This window comes from Capra hircus, chromosome 12, assembly GCF_001704415.2.
Source record: "Capra hircus breed San Clemente chromosome 12, ASM170441v1, whole genome shotgun sequence".
Taxonomy (NCBI): domain Eukaryota; kingdom Metazoa; phylum Chordata; class Mammalia; order Artiodactyla; family Bovidae; genus Capra; species Capra hircus.
In genome coordinates, this window is record NC_030819.1 from 39,864,423 (window position 1) to 39,891,846 (window position 27,424).

The following is a 27,424-nucleotide window of genomic DNA, read 5'->3' on the forward strand; positions in this document are numbered from 1 at the left end:
ATCTATTAAGCATGTTATCTCCTTGTCCTGTCACTGAAAGGAATTCAGTATCTATCTGAAATATACATCTGTATTTTTCTGTGCATGCTTCTAATTGAACTTGGGGAAAAAAATAAAAGAATAAAATTTCAGGGAGCCTTTTCTTGTTCCCCTTTCTGCATATTCCTAAATTGTTTCTGTTTCATTTAGTGATGTGTAAAAAGAGAATACTTAAAGCTTCCAGGAAATTTTGAGATGTTCAAGAAACATTCAGATATGTATTGCCTTTAAGAGTTACTCGATCATTTTAGTATTTTTATATTCCATGAAATCCCCATTTTCAGTCTAACTGTATCAATTGCTATATTGAAGCCCTAAAGATTTAAAGACATGACTTATCCTGGCTTTGTCAATATTTGTATCTATCTTACAATCTTCTACTTTGCAGTCATTTACCAGAATTATAATGCAGCATGAATAAACCTTAAAAATGACTATTGATTACAGAGAAAGCTTTGTGAAATCATTTAGTCAGTTTCCCCACTTGAGAAATCAGTGAATAAAATAGGTCAATAGATAAAGATGGAATGGATGTAATACAGTGCTCTGCCTCCCAGGGTTATAAAAAGGGTCAAAAATGAATCCCCATAGAATTCCTGTTTTTATACTTAGAAAATAAAATGATACTCACCAAATCCCAACTCTAAGTCCACCTTTCTACAGATTTATTCTTCGTTTTTAAACCACAGGTTTGAGAGTACATTTTTATGTTTCCCTGTTTCAACAGAAGCATTTCCTTGTCACTGTCCCTTTTAACCAAATAGGAAGCCCTCATCTTCAGGCTAAAGTGCCTGTTGTCACCCAGGTATTCACCGGGACTTTTGCTGCAACAGCTACTCTGTATTTCCTCACTGTCTCCTGCAACCTTACAGCTCTTCTCAAAACTGCATTTCCTACTGCAGTGGACTCTGTCTTCTGTGCCGATTTTTGTTAAGTAATAGATGGTGAGCCCTGAGACCACTCTCTCTATTAGTTTCCATTCACAGGGATATCGTCGGGGCCACGGAAGGAGGGGGAAGGGGAAGGGAGGGGCCAGGAGGGGGCAGAGGGAGGGAAGAAAATACCTTCCCTGAACTGGTACAAGCTCGGCTTCAAACGATATCCTAGGAAAGAAATTAAAGACTTCTTAATTAGTGCAGCAATTAAGCTTTCTTGGTAGCATTTTAATCAGCACAGGCCCTATCAAAGGACAAACAGAACGATTTGCAGGTCTTTGAATTTTAAACAGTCTTATTGATTTCAGCACAATACGTCTTCACAACACACAGGGAGAATTTTCTAATATCAGTTACAGTACTTTGAGTTTTGCTTATGCAAATCGAGTGAAGAAGGTTGGAGAGGAGGAGACGGAAGGAGAGGACTTGAACCAACCAGAGATGGAAAACAATAAACAAACAAGACAAAAGCTTGAAAACCTAAAAATGTGATACGAAGAGTAGGAATTTGAAATCTGTGCAGTTGATTTATCTGCTGTTATGAAATAACGTTTGCCTTAATCATCGGTAATATGTCTCAAAAAAAAAAAAAAAACAAAACCAGGAAAGGAAAAACTTTGAATTTTTTCTAGGGTTTTCTTTCCTCAATATTTTAATTTGCATTATGTGCCTTTTCTAATACTATTGTTTGATCAAAGGGGTAAGTGGTAGTTCCTAAAAAACAAAAACAAAACCAAAACCACTTCAGAGACCTGAGATGCGGGTGAGGGGGAGGAAGCTCCCACTCAGGTCCGGGCCAGCTCCCCAAGCCTTGCCTCTGAATGGAGCACGTGCTGGGAGACACAGGTTTTCCTGCAGAAAATTTGGACTTTGCTTTGATGTTGGGTGGGATTATGGCATGGTCAGCTATCATTACTCCCTGTCCTTGGCTTCTGAGAGTGGCAGGTATTGAGTGAGTGACAGTTTAAGGAAATGTGAGAAATGAGAATACTTAGAGCAGATTTGGGGCATTTAATTTCAATTTTTTTCCATTTGCAGGACTAGAATTTAAAATGAAGAAACTAGTTTAGGATTTTAAAAACTATAGCAAGTTTATTTAAGTTGTGCATGCAATTCCAAAATAAAATAAGTTTCTCAGGACTTAATATCTTCTTCCTCACCTCTACTGATTAACATAGTCATTTGGAATTTTTTTTTTAAAGGTATTGTTGTCCAAAACAGGCTTAAACACTTAAAGAAGTGTTCTGATTTATGTGATGTATGTCCAATCCCTACTTTTAACTGAAGTCAGACGAGTGAAAATTGATATAAATTATTTCTGAATATATCAAACTACATTGGCTAACTAGGCAAAACAACTGTATACACTTTAGCTATCTTATAGAAGTTAATCTACATTTTAGCGACAATCAATTTTTTTTGGATTCTTATGACCCAGGAAAGCCTCCTGATATAACTGCTTTATCCCCAAAAGTTTAGTATAAACTTAGACAAATTAGTCAATAGTGCCCTATTTCTCTATAAATATTTCCTACACATTTTGACAGTAGACTTCAAAAAGGTTAAAGAATTAAAAAGATAAAAAGAAATGTGATAATAATTTCAATACTAAACTGTGAATCCGATGCTAATAGTTTATTTTTGAAATCTGTCCTATGCTAAAGCATTGTTTCTATCTTGTGAAGTTAATGAACATGTGCAGACAGGTTTAAAGCCTAATTATTTAAGATTCCTAGTGATATAAACAGAAAACAGACTTCACTTGTGCTCAAATCAGAGATTGGTCAAAATTTTTGAATAAATAGCACTTCATGCAACAAGTTAGAAAAGGGAAGAAAAGCAAAGAGGAAGGCAAAGAGGAAGAGAGTAACCCTAACTCAGCCCCATGTTTTTAAGCATAGCTACCCTTTCTGTCTTTACAAGTCAACTAGTGAGCTTTGTTTTTGTTCATTATTTACAAAACATATTTCTTCAAATTGAGGACTTTCCCAAAATACAATGATAGTCTTCAAATATATGTGCATATATAGTATATGCGTGTACGTATATATATATATACGTACACACATATATATATTTATTCAAATAACACATTAGCAGCTAGCCTTAGGTCTTAAAGGACGAGAAGATGGTTGGCGTATATGCAAGACGGGTTAATTACTTATAGAGTTTTAGGTAAGAAAAAGTAGTGCATTCTTCCCCCCCTCCCCCACTTTCTAAATCTTCAGGGGTGTCTGATCTCTTCGAATTCTCTTCATATGATTGGCATTTCTGACCTTTGGGGCGAAAGTGAAGTTATCCTGAACCATCCACATTTCTGTAGCAAGCATTTCTTTCTTTCCAAAATCTATTAGGAAATAAAGAATTGAATACAGAGCATTCCATGATTCTTAAGCTATTTCAGACTGATTTTCCCCCACAAGTTGAAAACTCTCCTGGAATTTTCACTACCTTTAAACAAATAAATAGTTGAGTCGACAGATAAAATAATCAGATACAGAAAACATACGCTTTGCTTCATGTGGATTTTCCTCAAAATAATTTCTTAATAATCATGAAGTCAGGGGATGTGTTTTCATTTATATCTCTTGCCAAAAAAAAAAAAAAAGCAAAAACCACACAAGTCAAGATACATCCTAAATCCCTTGAAGGAGAGCTCGGAGCGCTCTGGCTCCTCTTTAAGTTGGCAGGCGATTGCTTAGAAGGTTTTGGAAAAAATTACGAGTCTTCGCGGATGAAATGGAATATTAAGACATGCAATCTAACGGTAGTAGAAAAGTAGATGGTCTCTCTTTCTGATCGCCACTTCTGGGTCTCGGCTTTTCCTCGCAGTCCCTCCCATAGTTTCTTTCCTTATTCTCCCCCCTCCCCGCCCTTTTTCCCCCACCCCCGCTCTCTCGCTTTCCCTGGGTCTCGCGCTCTCGGAGTCTCTGCTCCGAGTTCCTGGTTGGATAATTTGGGTTAATACTAGTGAGTGAGGTTTTTGCGGCTTCAAAGGGTATTTCAAGTTTCCGGAGCTCCTCCCCTCTGCACCGTGTGACAACAACAACTCGTCCAGCCGGCAGCCTGCACTTTTCAGCTCATTTTCTCTCTGTCATTCCCCTCTCAATCTTTGATCAATGTACTTGCCAGGGAGAACCCAAGTCCTTCAAACCTCCTCCTTTTCACCTTCATCCTTAACTTTGTGCTAGAGAGCGGGACCCACACAACCACAGCCGACCCTTCCCGCCCCCGCCCGACCCCCCCCTCCCCACCAACCCCCGATCCCAGCCCCCGGAGAGGACTCACATTTCGACTTGCGGGACACTTTTGTGCGTTTCTCTCCAGAGCGCCTCTCGCGCTCGCCCCTTTTGCGCTCGCTCGCTCTCTCACCCTCACCTCCTTTCCCCCCTTCTGTCCCTTTCTCTTCTCTTCTCTCCCAGAGTTGTGGTGGTTGTGGCCCCCTAGCTCCTTCTCCCTCCCCCCTTTTCTCCCTCCCTCGCCCTCCCCGGGGGTGTGTGTGTGGCAACTTTTCCCCTCGCTTCTCCTCCTTCTGTTTCCCCCTTATATGTGACCATGGCAGTGCCGGCGGCTTTGATCCCTCCGACCCAGCTGGTCCCCCCTCAACCCCCGATCTCCACGTCTGCTTCCTCCTCCGGCACCACCACCTCCACCTCCTCTGCGACCTCGTCTCCGGCTCCGTCCATCGGGCCCCCGGCGTCCTCGGGGCCAACTCTGTTCCGTCCGGAGCCCATCGCTTCGGCGGCGGCGGCGGCGGCGGCGGCGGCGGCGGGCACAGTCACCTCCACCGGCGGCGGCGGCGGCGTGGGCAGCGGAGGCGGCGGCGGCGGCGGCAGCGCGGGCAACGGAGGCGGCGGCGGCGGCGGCTGCAACCCCAGCCTGGCGACCGCGGGCGGCGGCGGCGGCGGCGGCGGCGGCGGCGGCGGCAGCATCAGCGCCGGCGGCGGCGTTGGCGCCTCCAGCACCCCCATCAACGCGAGCACCGGCGGCGGCGGCAGTAGCAGTAGCAGTAGCAGCAGCAGCAGCAGCAGCAGCAGTAGCAGTAGCAGCAGCTGCGGCCCCCTCCCCGGCAAACCCGTGTACTCGACCCCGTCCCCAGTGGAAAACACCCCCCAGAATAATGAGTGCAAAATGGTGGATCTGAGGGGGGCCAAAGTGGCTTCCTTCACGGTGGAGGGCTGCGAGCTGATCTGCCTGCCCCAGGCTTTCGACCTGTTCCTGAAGCACTTGGTGGGGGGCTTGCACACGGTCTACACCAAGCTGAAGCGGCTGGAGATCACGCCGGTGGTGTGCAATGTGGAGCAGGTTCGCATCCTGAGGGGACTGGGCGCCATCCAGCCTGGAGTGAACCGCTGCAAACTCATCTCCAGAAAGGACTTCGAGACCCTCTACAATGACTGCACCAACGCCAGGTAAAGAGCCAGGGCGACGGTGGGGGTGGGGAGGGAGTCTCCGCCGCCTGTGGTCCCTTCCCAACCGGTCCCCTCGCCCTTCCCTAGCTCTCTGCCTGGCGCCGTTCTCTCCGCGCGCCCCGTGCGAGCGCGGCCCTCTACTCCCTTTCCTTGGGGCTCGCCGGCCGCTCCCGACCTCTCTGAGAAGTTGGCACCTCACCCTGCCCAGATCGCGCTCTTCCGGCCGGGTCCGCCCCTTGCTCGCCCGGACGCGGGGGCTCGACAGATGTGGCTGGCGGGAACCCCAAGTCTCGGGGCGGACTGGGCGGGTAGGAGGCGGATGGTGCCGTTCCAGGGGCCACAGCGCCCTTCCTGGGCTGCGCGGACGTCTGGGGAACCCTTTCAGCGCTGCTGCCAGTGTTTGCGCGCTCCCTCGGACCCGGGTTCCACCGCGAGGCGCCAGGCACGGGCCCGGCTGCTCGGAGACGCGGGGCTAGATCCTGGGGTCGGAGGGAGGTCGTAACCCTGCCCCTCGGGGTTCGTGGAGCAGGACGGCGCGCTAGGGGTGAGCGCCCCGCGAGGTAGCCTAGGAAGTGGGTCACTTGGAGGTCGGGAGGGGGACGGTCCCAGAGGCCGAGAGGCCAGAGTAATCCCGGGGGACTCACACTGAGTTCAGCCCTGAAGACCCGAGGGCAAGCCTGCGGAGGGGAGGGGAGGGATCTGTGTGTGCACGCATCTGTGCGTGTGTCCGCGCGCGCGCGCGCGCGAGCGTGTGTGTGCAAAGATAAAGGAGTACGTTTGCCCGGGGCAGTCGCGAGGGGACCGTCAATGTTCCTGCCGTTGGGGGAGGTGACCGGGTGCTTGGGACTCTTGGAGGCTGAACTGGAGACACGGGGAGGGAAGACAGCAGTTTGCTGTCTCGCTCTCTCTCTCTCCAAACTGTTCTTTCCTTTCTTTCTTTTTTTTTTTTTTTTTTTTTAAGGTTAGTAGCTCACGCAATGAGCAGGTGCAGGTTTTGCACTGGGATGCTCTGTGGACCTGAATACCGGTGCCGTGGCTCCCCGAGTCCCGCAAAGCGGGCGAACCCTGGAGGCCACGGGACCCTGAGCCCGGCCGGACCAGTTTTATGCTAATGAACGCTCACTGGGGGAGGATCTACCGAGAGGGGGCGGGAGTGGGGTAACTTGTCAGTTTCGGGGTAGAAGTTATCCTTTCCACCCACTCTCATTGTACCGTATTGTCCCCACCGTTGGCTGCGGAGGAAGAAGTTCAGGGAAGCCGTGTAAAAGCAAGCAGGGAAAAGTTGGAGTCTCGAAGTGAGCGCGTGGGAACTGCGCGCAAAATTTGTGCGGAAACTTCGGCACCCTCCAAATAAGTTTAAAGATTGGGAGGAGGAACGGAGTTTTACTTCTTTTTATGTGTGCCCCTAGTATAGCTAAGGAAACTGAGGCAGGAAGGAGAGAGGCGCAGGACTAGACCAGAAGGAAACAGAGGTAGAAAAGCCTTTAGCTATTTCTTCCTTGGAGGAAGACTTCTGGTTAGTGCCCTGGGAACACTATAAGACGAGAAAGGTTCCAGCTCCAATCCGGTAAATGTCTTACCCTGACCCAGCCAGAAACTCTTTTCCGTGTTTACTTCATTCTTTGTATGGGGGCATGGGTGTTTATCTGGATTTTGAACCTTTGTTTCTACTCTTTTTCGGTGAATGCTGAACACGCGCGTGTGTATGCGCGCGTGCCCAAGAATATGGACAGGTGGCAGTAAAGATTGAGGGTGAATCTTGATCACTAAACGTCATTTACAGAGATAATTAGACACCTTGGGTGTACAGAATATAAAATATTTGCCGAAAATCTGCTGTTAAAGCTGTTTAAATCAGGGCAGAAAATTGTTATAACAACGGAGTTGTTATAAAGAATGCTGGTTGAAATCTGAAGCCAGTTCAGATAAGATTGTGATAAAATAAGATTGTGATAAAATACCTATCCAGTAAATTGGTGAAGCGCTCTTTTTCTTTTAAGTAACCAAACCACTCTGCTCTTGAATCTTCTTTGTGTGTTTCTCACAGCACACACTGTACTAGATAATTAATGGCTATTTCAGATAACACACAAAAAATTGCTTGAGAAAACTGTTTCAAAGATTATGAAATTATAATCAATTTAAAACAGGTAGTGTTAAACTTCTTACAGTTATTTCCTTGATGCTTTTGTTTTTTCTAAAATTTCTGCTTAGGTTTTGGAATTGAAGTCCTCACCATATGGTTGGAGAATATTCTTAAAGTTACTAGGAAAGAATTTTAGAATATTTATTTTTTTCCCTGAGGTTAACAAAGGCTCTGGAGTTAAAACTTTCAGAACCAAGAAAAGTTAAATTCAGTAAAACTGTTTATCCCTTCAAAAATATCTTATCGGTACTCTGAAGTTTTAATACTTTACAATGAAATGTGTTATTCCAGAACTCCTTTTGAGGTTAAATGTGGTTAAGTTTGTTGATTTACTGTTAGATTTTGATCTTTTTATCAACTATAGGACTTTCTCAAGCCTAAATAACATGTAAATACTGAAAAAGGTGTGTAGTTGCAGCTATATACCTAGGTTTCCCTAATTCTGCCATTGACTAAGAAGATAGAAAACTTACCACTGAACTCTCACCAAAATACACTGTTTGCATTGTGATGCTTTACTTTTTAGTGATAGTTACAAGTGTTATTGCCTTATTTCTTTACATTGGAAGCAATAGCTAAAATATTTTTCATCTTGAATTTCCCAAACTAAAATCATCCTGTTCATTCAAGTCCAGTTTGTTCCCTTACTATTAAGATCCTTTTTCATTCATCTATATACATTGATTTCTTTCATTCTTGTTTCTTTCTCCTCTGGCTACTTAAGAGACTATCTAAAGGAATAATTTATGCAGAAGAAGAACAGTGCAAGAAGGCAAACTGTGTAAAATAATACACACATAGTGTGCAAGAAACATCACATCTTAACACTCTGAACTTTTTATAGAATATATATCTAACTATGTCTTTTAATAGTATCTAGATACCAGGAAATCTGGGGCACCAAAGTGATGTTAAAGAAGGGTTCATAAACTTACTCAAAGTGGCTCAGTAAGTTAGTAAAAAAAAAACTCAGAGTGCATTTAATTTGCTTGGGGCTATTGCATTAGTGTGCTATCTGTGAACACTAGAATAAATGTTGAAGCCATCTGTCATTACCACAAGGAGATGAAACAGAGACTGTCACCTCCTTGATAGTAAAGCTAAATAAAATAGGGGTTTCAAAACATGAAAGAAAATATAAGGAAATATATTTAAAAGTTGTCAAAGGACAAAATCTGACCTTGATCAGCTTCCTCCAGTTATTATTTTTAAACTAAACATTAGTTGCATGAACATGGGTGTTGCAACAGAGGTCACTTAATTAACTGGTAACCATTAAACAGCAACAACAAAAGAAAAGTAATTATGGAGATGGTCAAGTCTCTGTTTATCTGAGTCAGTTGCTTGTTTGGAGATTTGGGTTAGGATTCGATTTTCTGTGAATTCAGGTAATGAAAAGTGACTTGGTTCTATTTTGTTATCGAAAATGAATTTTTCTTTGAATATTGCCAGAAGATGATTTTGTCTCAGAATCTTCCAAACCAGCTTGTGATTTGGGTCCTACATAGACCTAGATTTGTGGAGTTTTTAACTTGAAAAGATTCCAGTTAGTTTTATCATACATTTATTCATAGACAGTATTCTTTTGTCTTAAAAGTCAATACCATCTATGGACAGCAAATTGAGAGAATTTACATGTCTTTTTTTGTTCAGTAGTAATATATGAATGCAAGTTTAGTATAAGAAGTATAAACTATTTTCTAATTCTTGGCTTGCTTCTTTTTGTCAGAAGTTTTTTTTTAACAGAAAATGGCAATATTTATTTAACATTTCCTTCATTGCATGCTGTTCAGTGGCATGGAGTTATGCCTTTATGCCTCTGTGTAGAAAGTTTCAACACAATACAGACTCACTTCTCACAGATAATTATGATACTTGGCACAGAGAAATTTAAAAAATTACTTCAAATGAAAAGACACTATGCTTTTGAAGTTTTTTGTATTACAGTTGATTAATGGCTCATATAAAGCCTAATGTTTTGTTTTATAACATTTCAAAAAACATATGGCATAATTAGAAGAATAAGACCTAAAATGTGAAAGTTTGTTTGGTCTTATCACTTATTTCTGAACGCTTTTTAAATATTAGTCAATTCCAGTTTAATGGCTAATACATAAATAAAATCTAAGAGTATTCTAACCTTGGGTTTACCTTAATCAATTTATGTTACAAAATACAAATTCTTGAGTTATTTAGATAATATCTTTCAAACCTGCTTTTTTTCTCTTGGAGTTAGTCTCCAATAATATTATATTCATTATTGTAACAAAGTGCACATAATTATAAAGATCATGCTTGTTTACTTTCTGAGTTCCACAGTTAATACCGGGAGACACTTAATTTGATTTGTATATAGTATTTTATTTTGTGAAGCTTCAAGCATTATGTAAAATAAATTGCAAAATAGGCTGATTTTCAGAGAGTTTTTGTGCATAAAAGTTTTGCATTTACATTAAGACAATTTTTAAACTTCATTTTATTAGTCTAAATCTGCTGTTATTTTTTTTAAATTTTGCTTAATCTACCACATATCACGGAAATTGCGTATAAATTATTGAGACCAATATTAGCCACTCTCTTTTTGCCTCACTACCTCCCTCAGCCTCCTGAGATGTGACACCCAATATTGATTAAAGTCTTGGCTGGATTTGAGCATAAATAACTCTTCTCTTTGGTGATTTACCATGTGTGATTCACTAGCATACGAAAACATAATACGCTTTATTGTTTCTCATTTGCTGTTTTGTTTTTGGAATGTAAGTAGCATTTGTAAATTAGCTTAATGTGCAACCAAGTAGTTGTTATTTTAAGAGCAGTTTGTGCTTTGACTGTCAATTAGTACTATTTTATCTTTCCAAGTTATTTTACTAAATTGTTTCACACAGTTGCCTCTGTTAATCACATAAAATAATCATTTAAATTGCATTGTGTTAGCAACATAGAACACATGTATTACAAAATACAATAAGATAGGAAACTCTCACAGGTTGCAAAATGTCTCTCTTTGAATCTTTATCTGAGGAATTTAGTTTGAAATATGCCTTCTGAATAGGTACCGGTGAGTCTTTTAGATTTCACTAAACATTTTGATTTTAAGGTCTTCATTACTTGGTTCTTTAAAAAGTTCAACTTTGCCTGAATTTAATCTTTCCAGGATTTCATTTTCAGATTGCTCACCAGGGGGAGAAATCACACGACGTTATATACCTTTAAAATAAATAAAAATTGTGACAAACTTGATATTAACTGTTTGGATGCTTTAATATATATTTAATATTTAGTTCTATCATTTTATGTTTGAATTATTATGAGAATGGAATGACCTTAGCATGTGCCATTCTTTTAACTACTGAGTTACTGCACTGTGATTGGTCAGGCGTGCGTGCGTGTGTGTGTGTGTGTGTGTGTGTGTGTGTGTGTGTTTGTCTCTGTGACTGTTGCAGCTAAAAATTCTAGCTAAGAATACATTAAAAATACATTTTTGTTTATATTTTCAGACTTAGCGACTACGTTAAGGAGTCTTTTCCATTATATTTGTTATATTCAATAATTTACTTCTTAATGAAGAAAACTTGAATTTTTAAAAAACCTGCCAAATGGGGCTTAGGTAAGTGGAATATCAAAGGCCCTGATCTGCATAAATCTCATATATCTCTGTATACCAGAGCCTCTGAGTCCACACTGTCCTCAAATTCCTTTACTTGCCTTCTCCTCAATTGGTCAGAAGTATTTCCAATCAAAAATAGTTTTTTGCTACATTAGCTGTCCTTTAAATAACTTAATTGCTGACATTTCCTTTTTAGAATATGTCACAGAATAGAAATGACTCAATTAGAATAGTGAAGTTAGGTTACCGAATTATTTCTTTGGAAAACCAGAATACCAGGATAGTATATTTATAGTTGGTGTAGTAATTAGTTATTATTTTAAGTCTAGTAATTAATTATTGGATTAAATGATGGATCATTTTATTTTGATGCACTTATTTACTTTGAGAAGGTTTCTGAGAATTTTTTGAGTGTGTCTATTATAGATAACTGTCTAACTTGAATGTACATATTCATTTTAATTATTAAGTACATATAACCATAAATAGAGAATAATGCTAATCACAATCTGATCCAAAATCAGAAATCTCAAGCCGGGTGCATTTTAAATTTCTTGTGTGTTCTTATTTGGACTTATTTTATAAGATAAGAGGATTCTAAGTTACTCATTAGGAAAAATTTGCATGTAGGTTTTTCTAAATAGAATATCCAAATGCTCAACGACTAAATTTTGTTAAAGGTGTGGCCTTATTGCTTTCTGATTCATATTAGTTTGGAGTTGATCCAGGATATCAAGCTGGGATTTTTTTACACTTTTAAACATACGTGACTTGAGTGAAAGTTGTCAAAGACGTCTTACTAAACTGGAAAATTCACTATGTATTTAATTTGTCTTATATTTTTTTGCTTAAAAATATATTCAAGTGTCTAAAACTCTGCAGCATGGCAACACACTGAATAGCCAGTTGCCTTAAAAAAAAGTTTCAGAGAGTAATGATTAAAAAAAAAGGCTGTTTAACTAAAGCATCTAAAACATGTTGTCGTCTAAGATGAACACAGTACCTAGAGTATATTGCATGTTTCTTGCAGGAAATAGAAATTATTGACTATAATTTGAGAATAATCATAATTTAACTATAAGTAGATTTATGCAGTGGATTTTGAGGGTAGTGTATATGTTTGACAAAAAATTGGATATGCTTTTCAAGCATGATTTTCTCAAAGCAAATAGTGAAATGGACAGCAAATTAGATTGCTTACTTTTGGTTAGTAACATTGAAGAACTGAGAAATGTTTTCCTGTCCTTAGAATAAATTAACGGAGAGTTAAATGATGTATTTAAAAGTCACAGTGTAATTTATCTTTGAATTTATATATGGTATCAAAACTTTCTGCATAATTAGATTACCTCTCTAGTCACAACAGAAAAAAGAAAGACTTTTCTTTAAGGACAAGGAAAATGTATCAGGAAAGAAAGAGTACTAGTTGACAGAGAATTATTTTATATTATAGAAACACATAGAAGCATTTCTAGTAAAATCTTACTAATTCAGTTTAAAAAATATGGTCATTTTTAAAGTAAAGGTAATTAAAAATCTCGGGAATATGTTAATTAAGAAATATTTCGTTACTTTCACGCATCAATCAGAGGAGTGTTTTGTTAAAATCTTAAGCTGATTGTTTTCTGAAATTGTATTAATAGCAACAGTACGTGAGCTATTTTATTCATAGCTGTATTTCTTAAAAACATTTTGCTTAGGTTTAAACAAATTACTGAAGGTGTAACTAATCTTTGAACCCATCACAGCTCTACTAAAATACTGATGTATTCTACAGTATTAATTTTTATTTTATATTTAAAACATTTGATTTTTTTAGCTTAACTTTTTGGAAATGATATTTATGTCTTAAGTGAGGCAGTTTGTAGTTTAATAGTGCCTCTGGATTTTCAGTGAATAACTTGGAGCATTTTTAATTGTAGTCTCACCAATCACACATTTTATACTAGGATGGATGTTCTTGTGTGTGCAACAAGTGTAAAATTTTATCAGTATTTTAGGAATCTTTGTGATGGATGTTTTTGTTTGAATAATACCCATTTTTGGTCTATGTGCTTATGCTTAAGTAATTATAATATCTTTGTTAGAAAAGCTTTTACGTATATGTATATGTGTATGTACATACACACACATGCACATAAAAGGCATATAGAGCATAGAGGCAGAGGACAAACAAATTATAAAAACAGCTTAAGTTTGCTTTCTATAATTTATTTAGTATAAGAGGACACATGAAAAGCCAATTTGACTTTAGTGAATGACCACAGAAAACTGTATTTAAAATTAATTTAGGGTGAAAGATGCAGTTTATATTTAAATGTTTGAAAATATGATTATAAATACAACATTATATGGTGATTAAGATAGTGATTAAACACTTATCTTGATTTTCCTAGACTTATATCTTATGATAACTAAGATATACTTTTAATTCTCTACGAAAAATATTTATACTTGATAATTTTTTTGTATGAAATTGACATTAAACTATTAGGTAGTAGAATCTGTACATTACTGAAGAACATTTAAAGTGCTTGATGTCATTGCACTACATCTTTTATTGGTTTATTTCATTGCTGCTTGCACTTTAGAGCAAGCATACTCTTTAAAATCAGTGGATAAATGATAGGAAAACAATTTCATAATCTAAGAAAAAAAGATTGCTCTTCTAAAAGCTTTGCCATCAATGAGATGAGTTAGGAATGAGGTCAATGGGTTAATCTGCAGGTCTACATAAGGAGATGTATATTACCACTTCTTGCAGTGGACTGTAATTGTCTTTGAAAACACCTGGTAGAGGTCCAGTAAAATAGAAATCCATTACTTTCTCAATCATTCCATGGCATTTGTCAAGTCATTACATCATTGAGAAAAGTGCAGGCATGCATGCATTTTTTTGCAAAGTAGAAAGGAACTTATATTAATAAAATAGTGATTGCTTAAAAGACTACTTCATCTAAAGCTTGAAGAATATAAAAAATAAAAAGAAAAACACTTGGACATAGTAACTGTAAAATGACATCTGGTAAGAAGTTCATCTTTGTATTTAGTTATCTAAGTAAAAATATTTCACATTCCTTTTTGCATCATCTTATATGCATATCTTTTTATAAGTTAGTAAAAATGGTTTCAAAATATTTTATGACTTGTGACCTCTGACACCTTTATTCATACCTTCTAAGAATGCTCTGACAAATGTATATTATAATCAAAGATGAATAATGTCTTCTTTTGACAGATTTTTTTTTTTTTTTTGTCTTCACACTATTGACAGTACATGCAGATTTGAACTTGTAGCTAGGAACAGTGCTTCCATGCTTCAAATTGCCAAAAGACCCCCAGGGATAGAAACTTGACCTGCTTTTATGAAACCATAGAATTACATTTATACAAGTTACCCCATGGGAAAGGAATGAACTGATCCCAATTCAAACCTTAATATTGGAGCCTTCTGGGTCAAATTTGATTTTTCTTTTTGTTAACACCTGTTTAGCTCCCAAATTTCGTAACTATATATTCTTAAGAAATATAAAAAATACTATTCATGAAGGACATTTCACAGTTAAGACAAAGTACTATCAAAATTTTGCAGCTATTCAAGTTTTCGCATGTGACTAAGGTGCTACTTTTTAAAGTAAAATATCTAACTTTTGAATATGCATCCTAGAGTAAAACGGTTACCTCATATTTTTTATTAATTTCTTGTCACAGAAAAGTCAGTCTTAGTGGGTGAAAAAACTTTTTTCCCAGGGAGTTATCCCTGTGATTACATTTCAGAATACAGATTTTTATATGAACATATTTTTATTTTCTTAGACTCAAATTTTAAAAGGTTAAAAGTTCTTATTTTCTTTTTAGTTTAATCACTTGAAAATGTTTCCAGAAGGCTACTTTTGCCACCAGCAGTAACAAATGAAGGAGATCATTGACAGATTGCATAAATAAAAGCCAGTTTTGTTTTAGTTATGTGGACTGGGCCTAAGTTGGAAAAGTGATGTTAATCATGTGCTTAATTTCTGGAATATCAAAATGCCATCTCACATATATGCAAATGGATGACTAATATAAAATGGTAGGGTTATAATATCTTTTTGCTTATAACTGGCAGCATTAAATGACCACAATTAGATTTAGAACCTACTTCATCATATGGAATGACTTGCTGTCTATCTTGTATATATAGAAACATTTTATAAATGGTAAAGCAACACATGTACATATATACCCTCCAGTCACATATACGAAATGACCATTATAACGGTTAAATAATTCTATGAATGATTTTGAAATTGAGGTTAGTAAGTTCCTTCTAAAATAAAAATTAGAAATAATTTCAAAGACTTTTCAGTTTTTTTTCACTTAGCATTAATAAAGTCATCTGGATAATTAGTTACTTTATTAACAAGGACCAAACATAAAAATTCCTACTAAGAATGATTACAACAATCAATTCTTGGAGTTTGGAGGAAAAACACAGAGATTTCCAGTGGAAGGTATACCTTCCACTTACTATCATAAGTCGTGATCATCAAGGAGAAAATATTTAGGATTTTACACATGTGTTGCTTATTATTTTTTATTGGCTGTCATGTGGTACAAAATTAAGTTTCACTGTCAGCTAACATTTTTCTCCCTTGCCTTCACACATCATTTGAATGAAGCTGAAAATTAAGTCCATCGTTTGGATGTTTCCTAAGATCACTCTGATGTCATATTTCTAAAGGCAACAAATATTTCTTTTCATTTCAAAGTTTGACCCAACTAGTTTCATGGGGATTTGACATGGCTGTTGCTCTGCACATTCGCTGACTGTAAAAGGGAGGAAAGAAGGTAGATCATGTGACTCGACCACATCTTACAAAGAACCTAGTTTAGAAAAGGCAACCTATTCTGACTTTTGTACTGGTGATAAAGTGTAGTTTCTTCCTTTGTCTTTCAGTGGCACTTTGCAGCCCTATTTCCAATAATGACTGATAGGGCACCAAGTGAACTGCAAAAAAGAAAAAGAAACAGATTGAAAGATCTCGCTCTATAATGCATGAAAGGAGAGGTGGAACTTTTATATTTTAGGTAATTCTCTTTTAAGTAGACTGATCCTTGATATTTCATAGACTTTTACATCATACCTAATACAAGAAGTCTTTGGAGTTTCATTCTCTTAAATACCTTCATCACCTAAATTGTCCTCATAATAAATCCTCTTTTTGTTTGGTAGGCACTCTAGTGAAATTTTTCATGAAATGTAAATTTGTATTTACCTGGAAATATCTATCCAGGCTGGGTGTTCAAGCTGTTGATATTTAAATTGGATTCCTCCAATTCAACAGTATGAAAATAGAATTGATTTTTGTTTATTTTCTCCTAAGTTTAGGAAATGAAATTTAAATGGTATTTATTTGATCTGAGGTATACTTATTTTGCTCTTTCTTTTGGGGAGTGGGTTAAATAAGGGCCCGTGACAGGGACGCTGTTTGTTTTTCACAAAAGTTGTTTGTGATTTCAGGTACTCTTGGGAAATCTCTTGATCAGATTCACATCTGTTCCTGTCAAAGTGGGTGCTAAGATACCGGTCACCCAGCAACCATGTCCAAGAGGGAATTGGGCCGATAATAACTTCAAAAAGGAATGACAGATGCTAGATTAGGATGAAAGACAAAACGCATGAAAAATGAGCTTGTTAGAATCAAAAATTTGTTCAAGCACCTTTATGCAAATTAAATGAATATTGAATATTTGCATGCATTTCTACTTTTTCATTTGATTGAGAAGAGAAGAATAGCACATTTAAACTCACAAATGTGACTTCTTTCTTTTGTACTAATCAACATACAAAGCTGAATCTCTTAAAAAAAATCAGATTAGCCACCTGGGTTCTTATATTTCTATTAAGTGTATTAAAATGTTTTTCTTATAGCAATGGTACTCTTTGGAATAAATTTGTTTACCTAATTTTTTTCATAATAAACAGTCTCATGTGAAGATTATTTTAGATAAACATAAATCCATTGCTTGAGAAAGCATTTCAAAGGTAACTTTATCCTATTGTCCTTGAAATTGGTTAATGTGCATTAATAAAATATCACTCAAGATAAGTTCACACCAAAAGCACAGGCTTTTCATTGACTGGTTAAATCACAATGCATTAAAGTAAAGCATGGTAGTATTCCTGAAATGAAAAGTAGACAGATCTCTTCAAAATTTAAGCTGCTTTTTGATATATTACTAGTTTTTCTATTGAATTGTTCACATACTAATCAGAATTTGGAAGCATCTGATAAAATGTAGTGATTGAGAGAGCTTTCCGAGTCTTGGTTTAGCAATGTCTAATGTGGTCACGTAGAGAAATTGATTTTCTTCAGAAATTAATTAATTTTTCATATCGCCCTAAGCTGCAGTTAAAAAGAGTGCATACTTGTCTGTTTTTTCCAGAAATATTGCCTAATCATATTAATACCATTGCCCCAAGGATGAAAAGATAATTGTACAAATGCATTTGGAAATATGTATCACTGAGTATTTATGATTAAATTATGCAAATGACCTAGCTCTCATCCTTTCCAGACCCAGATTGTCTAATTAGGATTGATATGCTGAATAGATGTTCCAGAATTTGAATACAAGCATGTCCAAGGAGCAGAAAATTGGAAATGACAAGGCTGAAATCCAAAGAAAAGTGTCTTTCGTTTCTACACTTTGTTAATGTGCTGTTAGCAGTTGAGGGTTTTTTCCCTCCCTTTGGCTATTTTGTGACTCATGCCCATATTAGATGCAAGTATGAGAAATGAACTAAACTTTAGCAAATAGCATTTCATTTCTATTTGGTGCTTGTTTAAAGATAATAAACCCCTAGTCATTCAAAGAGACCATCACTATTAAGTTGCTTCAAACAGTGTAAACATAACCTTAACTGAGTGACTTTTGGAAAAAACTTCCTTTATGTTTGTATCAAATCTTTAATTCAAAGCTGGCTCTCCAAACTTCATGGCATACCAATGCAGTATTTTCTAAGGATGTGCTTTCTTGAATATACAGTTTATTCATTTAATTCATTTACTTAAATACCTATCTCCTTATATTTGGAGAAAACTGTTCCAATAACAGCTCTGATTAAGGGGGGGAAAGCAGCACTTTAAATGTAACAATGTTTGAATTTGAAGTCCTCAGCAGGCTTTCTCCCTCATTGATTACACTCATTCATCTTAGATGGAGGGGTGGTACTGAGGAGGTAGGAAGGGACTGAACTGTCAGGACTCCAGCCTTTGTTAAGCAGCGGGTAGTCACTGCCTCTGAACTCGCCTGGCTCCTGCTTTCCATCTGCAGGATGATGGATTGCTATGTTTAATACATTTCAGCTTTTGTCTGTCATAGTGTGGACAGACAGTACTATCAGTGATTTCAACAGTGATTAGGGAACTGTTTCAAACCCCTCCTATTGGCCAGACAGCTTCCAGCAACGTCTGATGAAACATACTCATTGGCACTCTCACCATGTAAGTGTGTAGTTTAACTAGGCAGAGATTGTACAGTCACTGTTTAACCCAATGCAGAAGCCCACTGAGAATTTTACTAGACCATACATTCACTTTAGAACAAAGTTACCCAAGACAAAATTGTTAAGAACATCTGGGGTCTCAAACTAAAATATTTATCCCAAGTAGTTCCAAATTAAGATAAATTTGTATTCTTTAAATATTAGCAGCGTATGTTTATGGTAGAACTGTATTCTGTAGACTGATGTCAGTTGTCGCAGTGCTCATCAATATTGAGCGCAGCTATATTCGGAGGATAGAATTCGAAGACTGTTAAAGCAGTAAGACGTGACATGGCATGCGCTATTCTGGGATTTGCTGAGCTGTGGGTGCTTTGTGGTTCACAAGTCTAAAGAGTGAGTGATTTCAACAACCAGAGAGCCACTAGGTACAGCTCAATATTTTCCCTGGAGTGTCTTACTCTATTTATAAAACTGGTGCTAAGAAAAATACAGTTAACTAAAGGAAAAGAAAATATGCTTTTAAGCCATTAATAACTTAGGCAAAGTTTTATTTGGAAAATTGAACGTATCTAAATGGAATTTTACTAATATTATTACAACAGACCAAATGTAAATTACAATGTAAATTTAAAACTGTATTATAAACATGAAATTTTAACTCTCTTAATAAGTAGGTAGTTATCAAAATGGGGCTTCCTTGGTGGCTCGGTGGTAAAAGATCTATCTGTCAGTGCAGGAGATACGGGTTTGATCCCTGGGCTGGGAAGATCCCCTGGAGAAGGAAATGGCAGCTGACTCCATATCCTTGCCTGGGAAATTCCATGGACAGAGAGGCCTGGTGAGCTATGGTCCACGGGGTTGCAAAGAATTGGATATGACTTAGAGACTAAACAACAACAGCAATAATTATCAAAATAATTCAGCCAAAGTTTTGAAACATAATCTAAATCAGGAAAATCTGTGTGTTTTCAACTAATCTCTACTAATAGGGAAGAGTAAAGAAAGGTTTAGATAAGTTAGCCCCAAATATTAAATGAGAATAAGAATTCCAGGTCCCCAGTTATATTTTGTCTTACTGATGTGCTTTTGACATTGCAAATTTTTTATCTTAGATTCTTTCAGTAAAGGTTTCTGCTTTTGAATATGTGGTTACAAATATGCTATGCCATGCTAAGTCGCTTCAGTTGTGTGACCCTTTGGACTTTAGTCCACCAGGCTTCTCTGTCCATGGGATTCTCCAGGCAAGAATACTGGATTGGGTTGCCATGCCTTTCTCCAGGGGATCTTCCTGACCCTGGGGTTGAGCCCAAGACTCTTATGTCTCCTCATTGCCAGGTGGGTTCTTTACCACTAATGCCACCTGGAAAGCCCATGGTTACAAATATGCAGTCCCACAAATTCATCCATACACAGCATATCATGTTTCTTTTGAACTGGTTCAATATCTAAACTTGTTGGCATTTTGACATTGCTGATTTAGTAATAATAAGGACAGGTAGGGCTGTAGTTTCTGTGAGAGTTAAAAAAACATTCATATGTTTTGTAACTTACCTTGTTCTTTGCTTTATTTTAAAGCTTGTCTTACTGAAACAGTGTTCAGCAACAGCATAAAAGTTGTGCACTCATTCAGCATATTATTATGGAGCCATTCGTCCAAGTGAACCAAAGGTATAGCTCATAGTAGACTTTTGTACAGAAATTGCATAACTGGGGTTTAAGCAGATCTGGATCTTTAGATCAAAGCTATTCACAATTTTTATAGCACATAGTGAAAAAATGGACCACCTCACAACATTGTGGTACTGCCTAATCACTCTGATGTGTGGCTGTCAAATCTTTAGTTTTAGAGTATTGCATCTTCATTTATCACCTCCATAGTGTGGGTGAGGGCAGGCAGGGAAGTGGCAGGGTGTTTATTCTTTTCAAGAAGGATAAGATCTGAGGGAGCAGCTATTAGCAGCTCCCATCCCCTGAAATCACTGTGATATGTGGAATTTCTACCAAGTCAAATGGAAATGCATGGGTGAGGCAACTAGAGTAAAGGCTCTGAGTTTTGAGCTCTCCGCAGCATATTAAATGGAAGAAGAGATGATATGAGTTAATACTTTGTTCTAAAACAGAACCATCTCATGGAATGACTGTATCTTACCCAATGGGAAAGATAGAGGCCAGGAGGAGAAGGGGGTGACAGAGGATGAGATGGTTAGATAGCATCACTGACTTAATGGACCTGAGTTTGAGCAAACACCAGGAGATAGAGGAGGACAGGGAAGCCTGATGTGCTGCAGTTCATGGCCTCCCAAAGAGTCGTATATGACTTAGCAACTGAACAACAAAACAAATATTTAAGGAGGTAATCAATGGTCAGTGGAAATTTAGGATTAAGGATCTGGCTGGGGGATAGAGCTTAAAGAAAGGAAAGGAGCTCTTATACAAATAAAATCTATAGACACTTTCCTTCCAAATATTATAGAAAAATCAAAGTGCTTGGCAAATACAAATGTGTATTTTGCCCATAGGTGAATTATTCAGAATCGGATTTCCTGTAACATTGGGAGTGTGTGTGTGTGTGTGTGTGTGTGTGTACACATGCATCCACGTGTATACTGTAGGTTGACAACCCCTGTTATACACATTGCCAGTCTTATGTTTAGTTAAACACCATAATTACAAAATAATACAAGTCATTTGTCTTACTGTGGTTAAATAAAGACAAAAATGTGTGCTAGAAACTAAATGAGTTTCTCAGGAAGGTAAATGGACAAGTTTGCTCTCTGGAAATGTATCATAGTGGAAGAAGGTTAGAACTGCCTTTAATCCACTTCATCCATCTCTAGCCACAGTGAGAGTACACTGGCTTCCGTGTGTGTGCACAGAAGATCTGAGTTTAGCGACCAGCGATTTCTGTTTCGTGGGTCCATAGTTTGTGGGGAAATAAGGAGTCAGGCTGGCAGGTTCAACTTCTTATTTCACTAACTTCCTATAATGATTCTACCTCTAATGAGGTGAATTACTACTGCATGAAAAAGGAGAAAAAAGGGTTTTGGCCATCTTAGCTAATAAATCACATTGACTGGATGGCTGATCAGATCAATTGTGCATAAATCAGTGCCTTAAAGAGTCTTAAACTAAGATTCTACCAAAGACCAATCGATCCACCAGCTTGTGTAAAGGCATGGTCTCTTGCCCATAGCAAACTGAACAGGAGTCCACAGTATTGAAACTGTTAATATGCTGTCAAGTGCTGAAATGAATGTTTTCAGATCTCAAGAACATAGCTGTGATGAATAAAGCAGTTGTGATTGGGCCACATCACCTAATACATTTTTGTCTTCTCTAGTTCACTTTATTCGTTAGCAAGGAATTGTAATTCTCAATACATATATGAAAGTTAAGTTTTGAAAGCTTTATCAAGTATAATTTTGGGAGTTGTTTTCCACAAGAATATCATTATGTTATTTCAAGAAGAAGAAATTGTTTTGACTCTCTGAGAGAAGTATTTCATTGCCATTGTAGCTATTATCTGAGATTTACTAATCTATAGACAACTCGGATTTATAAGAACAGTCTGGAAACTTGATTTCAAGTTTCAATTCTATCCGTGACTACATGGGAGATCTTGGATTAGTCAACTGGAACTTTCATACTGTCAAATGTAAAATGGGGATAGTGAAAATAACTTTTCTATTTATTTTAAAAGAAGGTTGTGAGGATAGGAATGTGATAGTAATTATTTGAAAGCACTTCAGAAATAGTAAAGTGCTTTTTAAGAGTTCTTATCTGTTTAGAATCCCACTGTGTGGGTGTATTAGTTGCTCAGTTGTTTCTGACTCTCTGAGACCCCATGGACTGTAGCCTGCCCTGCCCTCTGTCCATGGAAGTCTCCAGGTAAGAATACTGGAGTGGGTAGCCATTTTCTTCCCCAGGGCATCTTCCCCATCCAGGGATCAAACCCAGGTCCTCCTGCAATGCAGGCAGATTCTTTACCATCTAAGCCAGTAGAATTCCCATTCCTTTTTAAAAATTGAGATATAACCTACATTTTGTGTAAATATTAATATATACTTCAAAGTTGCTAAGAGACTAGATCTTAAATGTTCTTACCTAGTTGTGTTTTAAAACTTCTTTCACCAGAACAATGCACAAAAACATAAAAAAAAAACTATGTTGATTCTTGCTATCATGCTCTTCTCTTTTTAAAGAAGTAACAGTAAAATCATAACAATTAAATTCTTCTTTCCTAAAAGGAGAATTTGTGAATTCTGAAAAGTTACAGCCTTTTTATAAATATAAGGTTATTAAATTTTTATTGGCATTAACTTTCAAACATATGTTAAGTAACGGTTTAACATGACAGAATCTTTAAAAAGGAAGAAAAGATGAAATATAGCCATAGCATCTGCAAAGGAAATAACTTATTTTGTTTTGAGGAGTATGACATCCAATATCTGCAGTAACTGCTATGCAATTCTCTATGAAAGCAAGAGATTCTATGAAGTTTACATCAGGTTTTTCTTTGTGCTAAGTCAGGTATTATGAATCTTTGATTTCTTTTTAAATTGCCTAGAGCATTCCATTTTAGTTAAGTCTGTAGGATTTTTTTAAACCAATTACATAACTTATAATTATTCTCTACCAAGAATCTCAGAATCCTCCCAATGGCTATTTTCTGTAGTCTCCTGTTTTGCAAATAAATTTGGGATAGGCGTTCAAGCATCTTACATAAAATTTGGTGTCTGCCAAATATACGGTGAACTCATCAATATAATATAATGTTCCCTATCTCAGAATACTGTTGTTCTGCTTTGTCTTTAGATTTATGACATGTCTTGACATTTTTGTAAATTATGTAACACACATTGTTTCTTCCATTGTTATATTGTGAAATTTAGTAGGCTGTTGAAATTGGATCTGATTGATTTTCTCCTTGCCATTTGTCTACAAAAGCATCTCATGTCTAAAATTCACCAGTGGAGGGGAAATCCAGGTGGATATCTCTTGCGGCATTCTTCCTTTGTGTATAGATAGCTAAAGTTTTGAAATGTTTGTGATCTGCTGTTAACAGCTTTAAATACAGTCGAGGAGATGCTTGCTGACAGAAAATCTCCTTACTTCTTGAACTCATCAATTCATTTTGAAACTTGAAGGAATTTAATTTCTGGTGACTAATAATTACCTCCCCATGATTTTTCTAGGCTATTATCTTATCTTTATCCTGTTAAAATTCTCTGGTACTTTCTGGCACATGGTGGACATTCATTACAAATATAATTGACTTTCTTATAGAATTTTTCTTTGGGTATTATTGAATTTTATTAAAATACTCTTATGAGATTCTTAATTTTGGAGTGTTTTAGTTATAACCAAGAAATTAAAGCATGGATACAGTATATATGTTCTAGATTTTTATGTAGAAATAAAAAACAAAATGAAAGTATATTTAACATTAGTTCTTCAGCATAATAGATGTCTTAAATTCTGGAATGTGTCGCATATTCTTGCAGTAGTTTAAGCACAAATATTTAAACTTTGTGAATCTTCATACATGTGTAAATTTACTAAGATTGATATTTTATCTTTATTATTTTAATCAAATTATTAATTGAAGTTCATCTATCAGATTAATTATGAAAGATCATAAAAATATAATTTTTGAAGTACCTAAAAATTTTAATTGAGAGGCCAGACAAAAAATAAAATTATATATGTATGCAATTTAAAGCATTACCATTATATTAAAAATTATAGTTACTATTATTAGTAATTACTATTTGCTAGATGTTATCACTTTCACTCCCCATTATAGCCCTAAGAGGTAGGTTCTACCTGCTTTTAAAGGAAGATGAAGACACTGAGAGTTAGAGCAGTCAATTGACTTGACCCAGGTCACACAGCTAGTACATGGGTAAAGATACTAGCTACTACATAGCAAGTAGAGGGAATAGAACTCAAGAAGTTTCATTCTGGGAGTTTTATTTTCTGTTTTTCTATTCAAATAATTATTAACTGATGACTCTAATCTACACTGAAGTTTGAAGATCATAAGTTATTTGAAAATAATGGCAATAATATAATTTTATCAAAAATATTCAAGAGATAATGAGTGTATTTTGTGAATCTGTAGCATTTTAATAGTTTCATTGGAAAACATTAACTTTTTTTACATTAAAGATGTAGGGTAAGCCAGTTATAGTTTCTTTCTTTATGAGAAATACAGGCACGACATTAAATTTTATATTTGTTTGCATTGTAGATTAATTTTCATTGTCTCTTTAACTAAATGTTAGAAGCCTGTGGTATGTCCTTCCACGTACAAAGTATATTTTTTACTCCCTTTTTATTTCTTAAAAATCTGTTACAGTGTATTTTAAAAGTTCTTTAGTTCATTATCATCAATGGACAATTACAGCAAAACAAGTTGTATAGATAAGGTCAAATTTTGCTCATAGATAAAATTTGAAATAATTGCAATTTTAATTTAATTAATCCATGCCTTTAGATCAATGGTTAACTGTGGGGAGAAAATATTTGAGTAAGTGGGTTTAATTCAGTTGTAGTTCCAGTCCTTTTTCGACATATTCTGATTCCCATTCTGTACCTGTTTTATGGTTCCATTTGAACAGCACTGTCAGAGTAAGTGACTTTCCTGGTGGCTCAGACGGTAAAGCGTCTGTTTACAATGCGGGAGACCTGGGTTCGATCCCTGGGTCAGGAAGATTCCCTGGAGAAGGAAATGGCAACCCACTCCAGTACTCTTGCCTAGAAAATCCCATGGACGGAGGAGCTTGGTGCAGGCTACTGTCCATGGGGTCACAAAGAGTTGGACACAACTGAGCGAAGTATAAAAAAGGTGTTAGTTGCTCAGTGGTGTCTGACTCTTTGCAACCCCTGGACTTGTAGCCTGCCAGGCTCCTCTGTACATGTAATTCTCCCAGCAAGAATACTAGAGTGGCCAGCCATTCTGAGTAAGCCACTCCTATTGCCGAGAGGTTATCACTCCCAATGGATATAAATAGGTTATTTTTGAAAGCTTGAAAACTATTCATCTGAGCATGTAATTGGGATTTAAACATTACTTGTATAGGAGATAAAGCCTACTATAGGCAGAGTTTGTGACAACTCTTCCCATTTTTAAACTGGGAGGTAGCCATGGGCAGTTTAAGGCGGTTTCTGTTTTCCTGCATTTATTGTTCTTAGGAATAAACTTCCTCATCCATTCTCAGCTATCCATCTGGATGCCTTCTTCCATTCAAGTAGCTTGCCCTTCTCTTTGATGTCTTTAGATCTCTTTTTCCCCTAATTTCTTTTTCACAGGAGAAAAAGTACTTGGTATTTTGGCATCTTTGTACTCTGTATGAAAAACTTGTCATTTATCAGATCGGCACATTGCTGCAATGTGCAAGTTCCTTGGTGGGGAAGGTGAATCACTTTTTGCATTTACATCTATTCACTTTAATTCAAGTGTGGGAAATAATGTTTTTTTTCACCAGGTATCATGTGAGGAAAGTGATGGAACTCTTATTTCAGTATATCTACTGTTAAAATAAGGAATTCACTGTGGTAACAGCTAAATATTTTGAGTTTTTCTGTTAATGTTTAGTGACTCATCAAAGTCTCGCATAAGTGATATATGGTGTAAATCAGGAACACTATCATTTCTTATTCATTCAAGAGAGAAGATAATAGAATTTATTTACAGTATTTCTCAGTGACTTCTGTATTTTCACTGGTGGTTTGCTAAATTACATCAAATGTATGTTGAACAAGTGGCGCATGCCTTGATGTTTCTATAGCTTTATGTCCGTCTATCGTTGACCCTACTAGTGGACTCGTTACAGAGCTCTCCCATGACGTCCCGTTCTGGCCCTGGTTGCCTGTCCTGCATGATTTGAACTATTTCCTCACAGTCTTGTCTTTTCAAACAAACAATACTAAGTGAAATAAAGTAAATTCATGGACGTAAATTCATTCATTAGTTCTGCTACAAATTTTAAGTACATCGAATTGTTCTGTTTTACATTGTTCATTCTCTTTAGATTCTCAAATCTTTATTCTTAGTTTGTAACTTTCAGTGCTAGGATTCAGAGCAGAGACTTTTCTCTGGAAAGACAAGAAGGGCTGAAGGAAGTGGCTCCATTTTTACTTCTGCTAGAGACCTCTGTCTTAAAGATCTGACTTTGCCCTTTCCTCTTACGAAATTTGATTCTTTGCATTTATAACTTCTCTAAGGAGACTGTCACTCTCTTTCGCAATGTGCTCATTTAAATGTTTGTAAGAACTACACACATCAGGTTTAAGCATTAGGCAAAGCTGCCTGTAACTTTCATAATAAGTGTCTTTCCAGATGACCCTAACATGCATGGTCCATGTGCTTTTTCCTTGGCCCAACATATTATTGCATCAAAGAACACTTCAATTGGGTCTTGGCATATAGTATATCTAAACTGAACTTTTTATTCACTTGTATGGATCTAATAAACATGAAAAGTTTCTTGGGAAAACTTAAATTTTATTATAGGGTGTTAAATTTGGAATTTAGAGTACTGTTGTTTTCAAAATTGAATAGAGTCCTAGAAGCATCAGGACTATATTTTAAATCTCTCAGGTGACATAGGGTAGTAAAAAAGAAGCCAGATTTTTCATAGAGTAGTGGTTTCAATATTGAGATGTTAGAAGTACCTCTGGTTCACTAACTGTGTAATGTTACTGGAAATTAAGATTCCTTCAGAGGAGATGTGTCTCACCTGAGCTCACTTTGTTTGCTAGTGTTCTAAGGAGACATCCAGAAGTCTT

The 27,424-nt window shown here is 37.1% G+C and overlaps 1 protein-coding gene across 2 annotated transcripts in view; it reads left to right on the top strand.

The window, feature by feature from the left end:
* DACH1 (dachshund family transcription factor 1) overlaps nt 3,891-27,424 on the top strand; it is a 465,438-nt gene continuing 441,904 nt past the window's right edge. The window contains exon 1 of one of the 2 annotated variants that reach the window (XM_018056516.1): nt 3,891-5,386. In XM_018056516.1, the coding sequence (XP_017912005.1) occupies nt 4,530-5,386 (857 nt within the window). In that variant the 5' untranslated portion in view covers nt 3,891-4,529. The remainder of the gene's footprint in view (nt 5,387-27,424) is intronic. The other variant, XM_018056515.1, reaches the window with a different exon arrangement.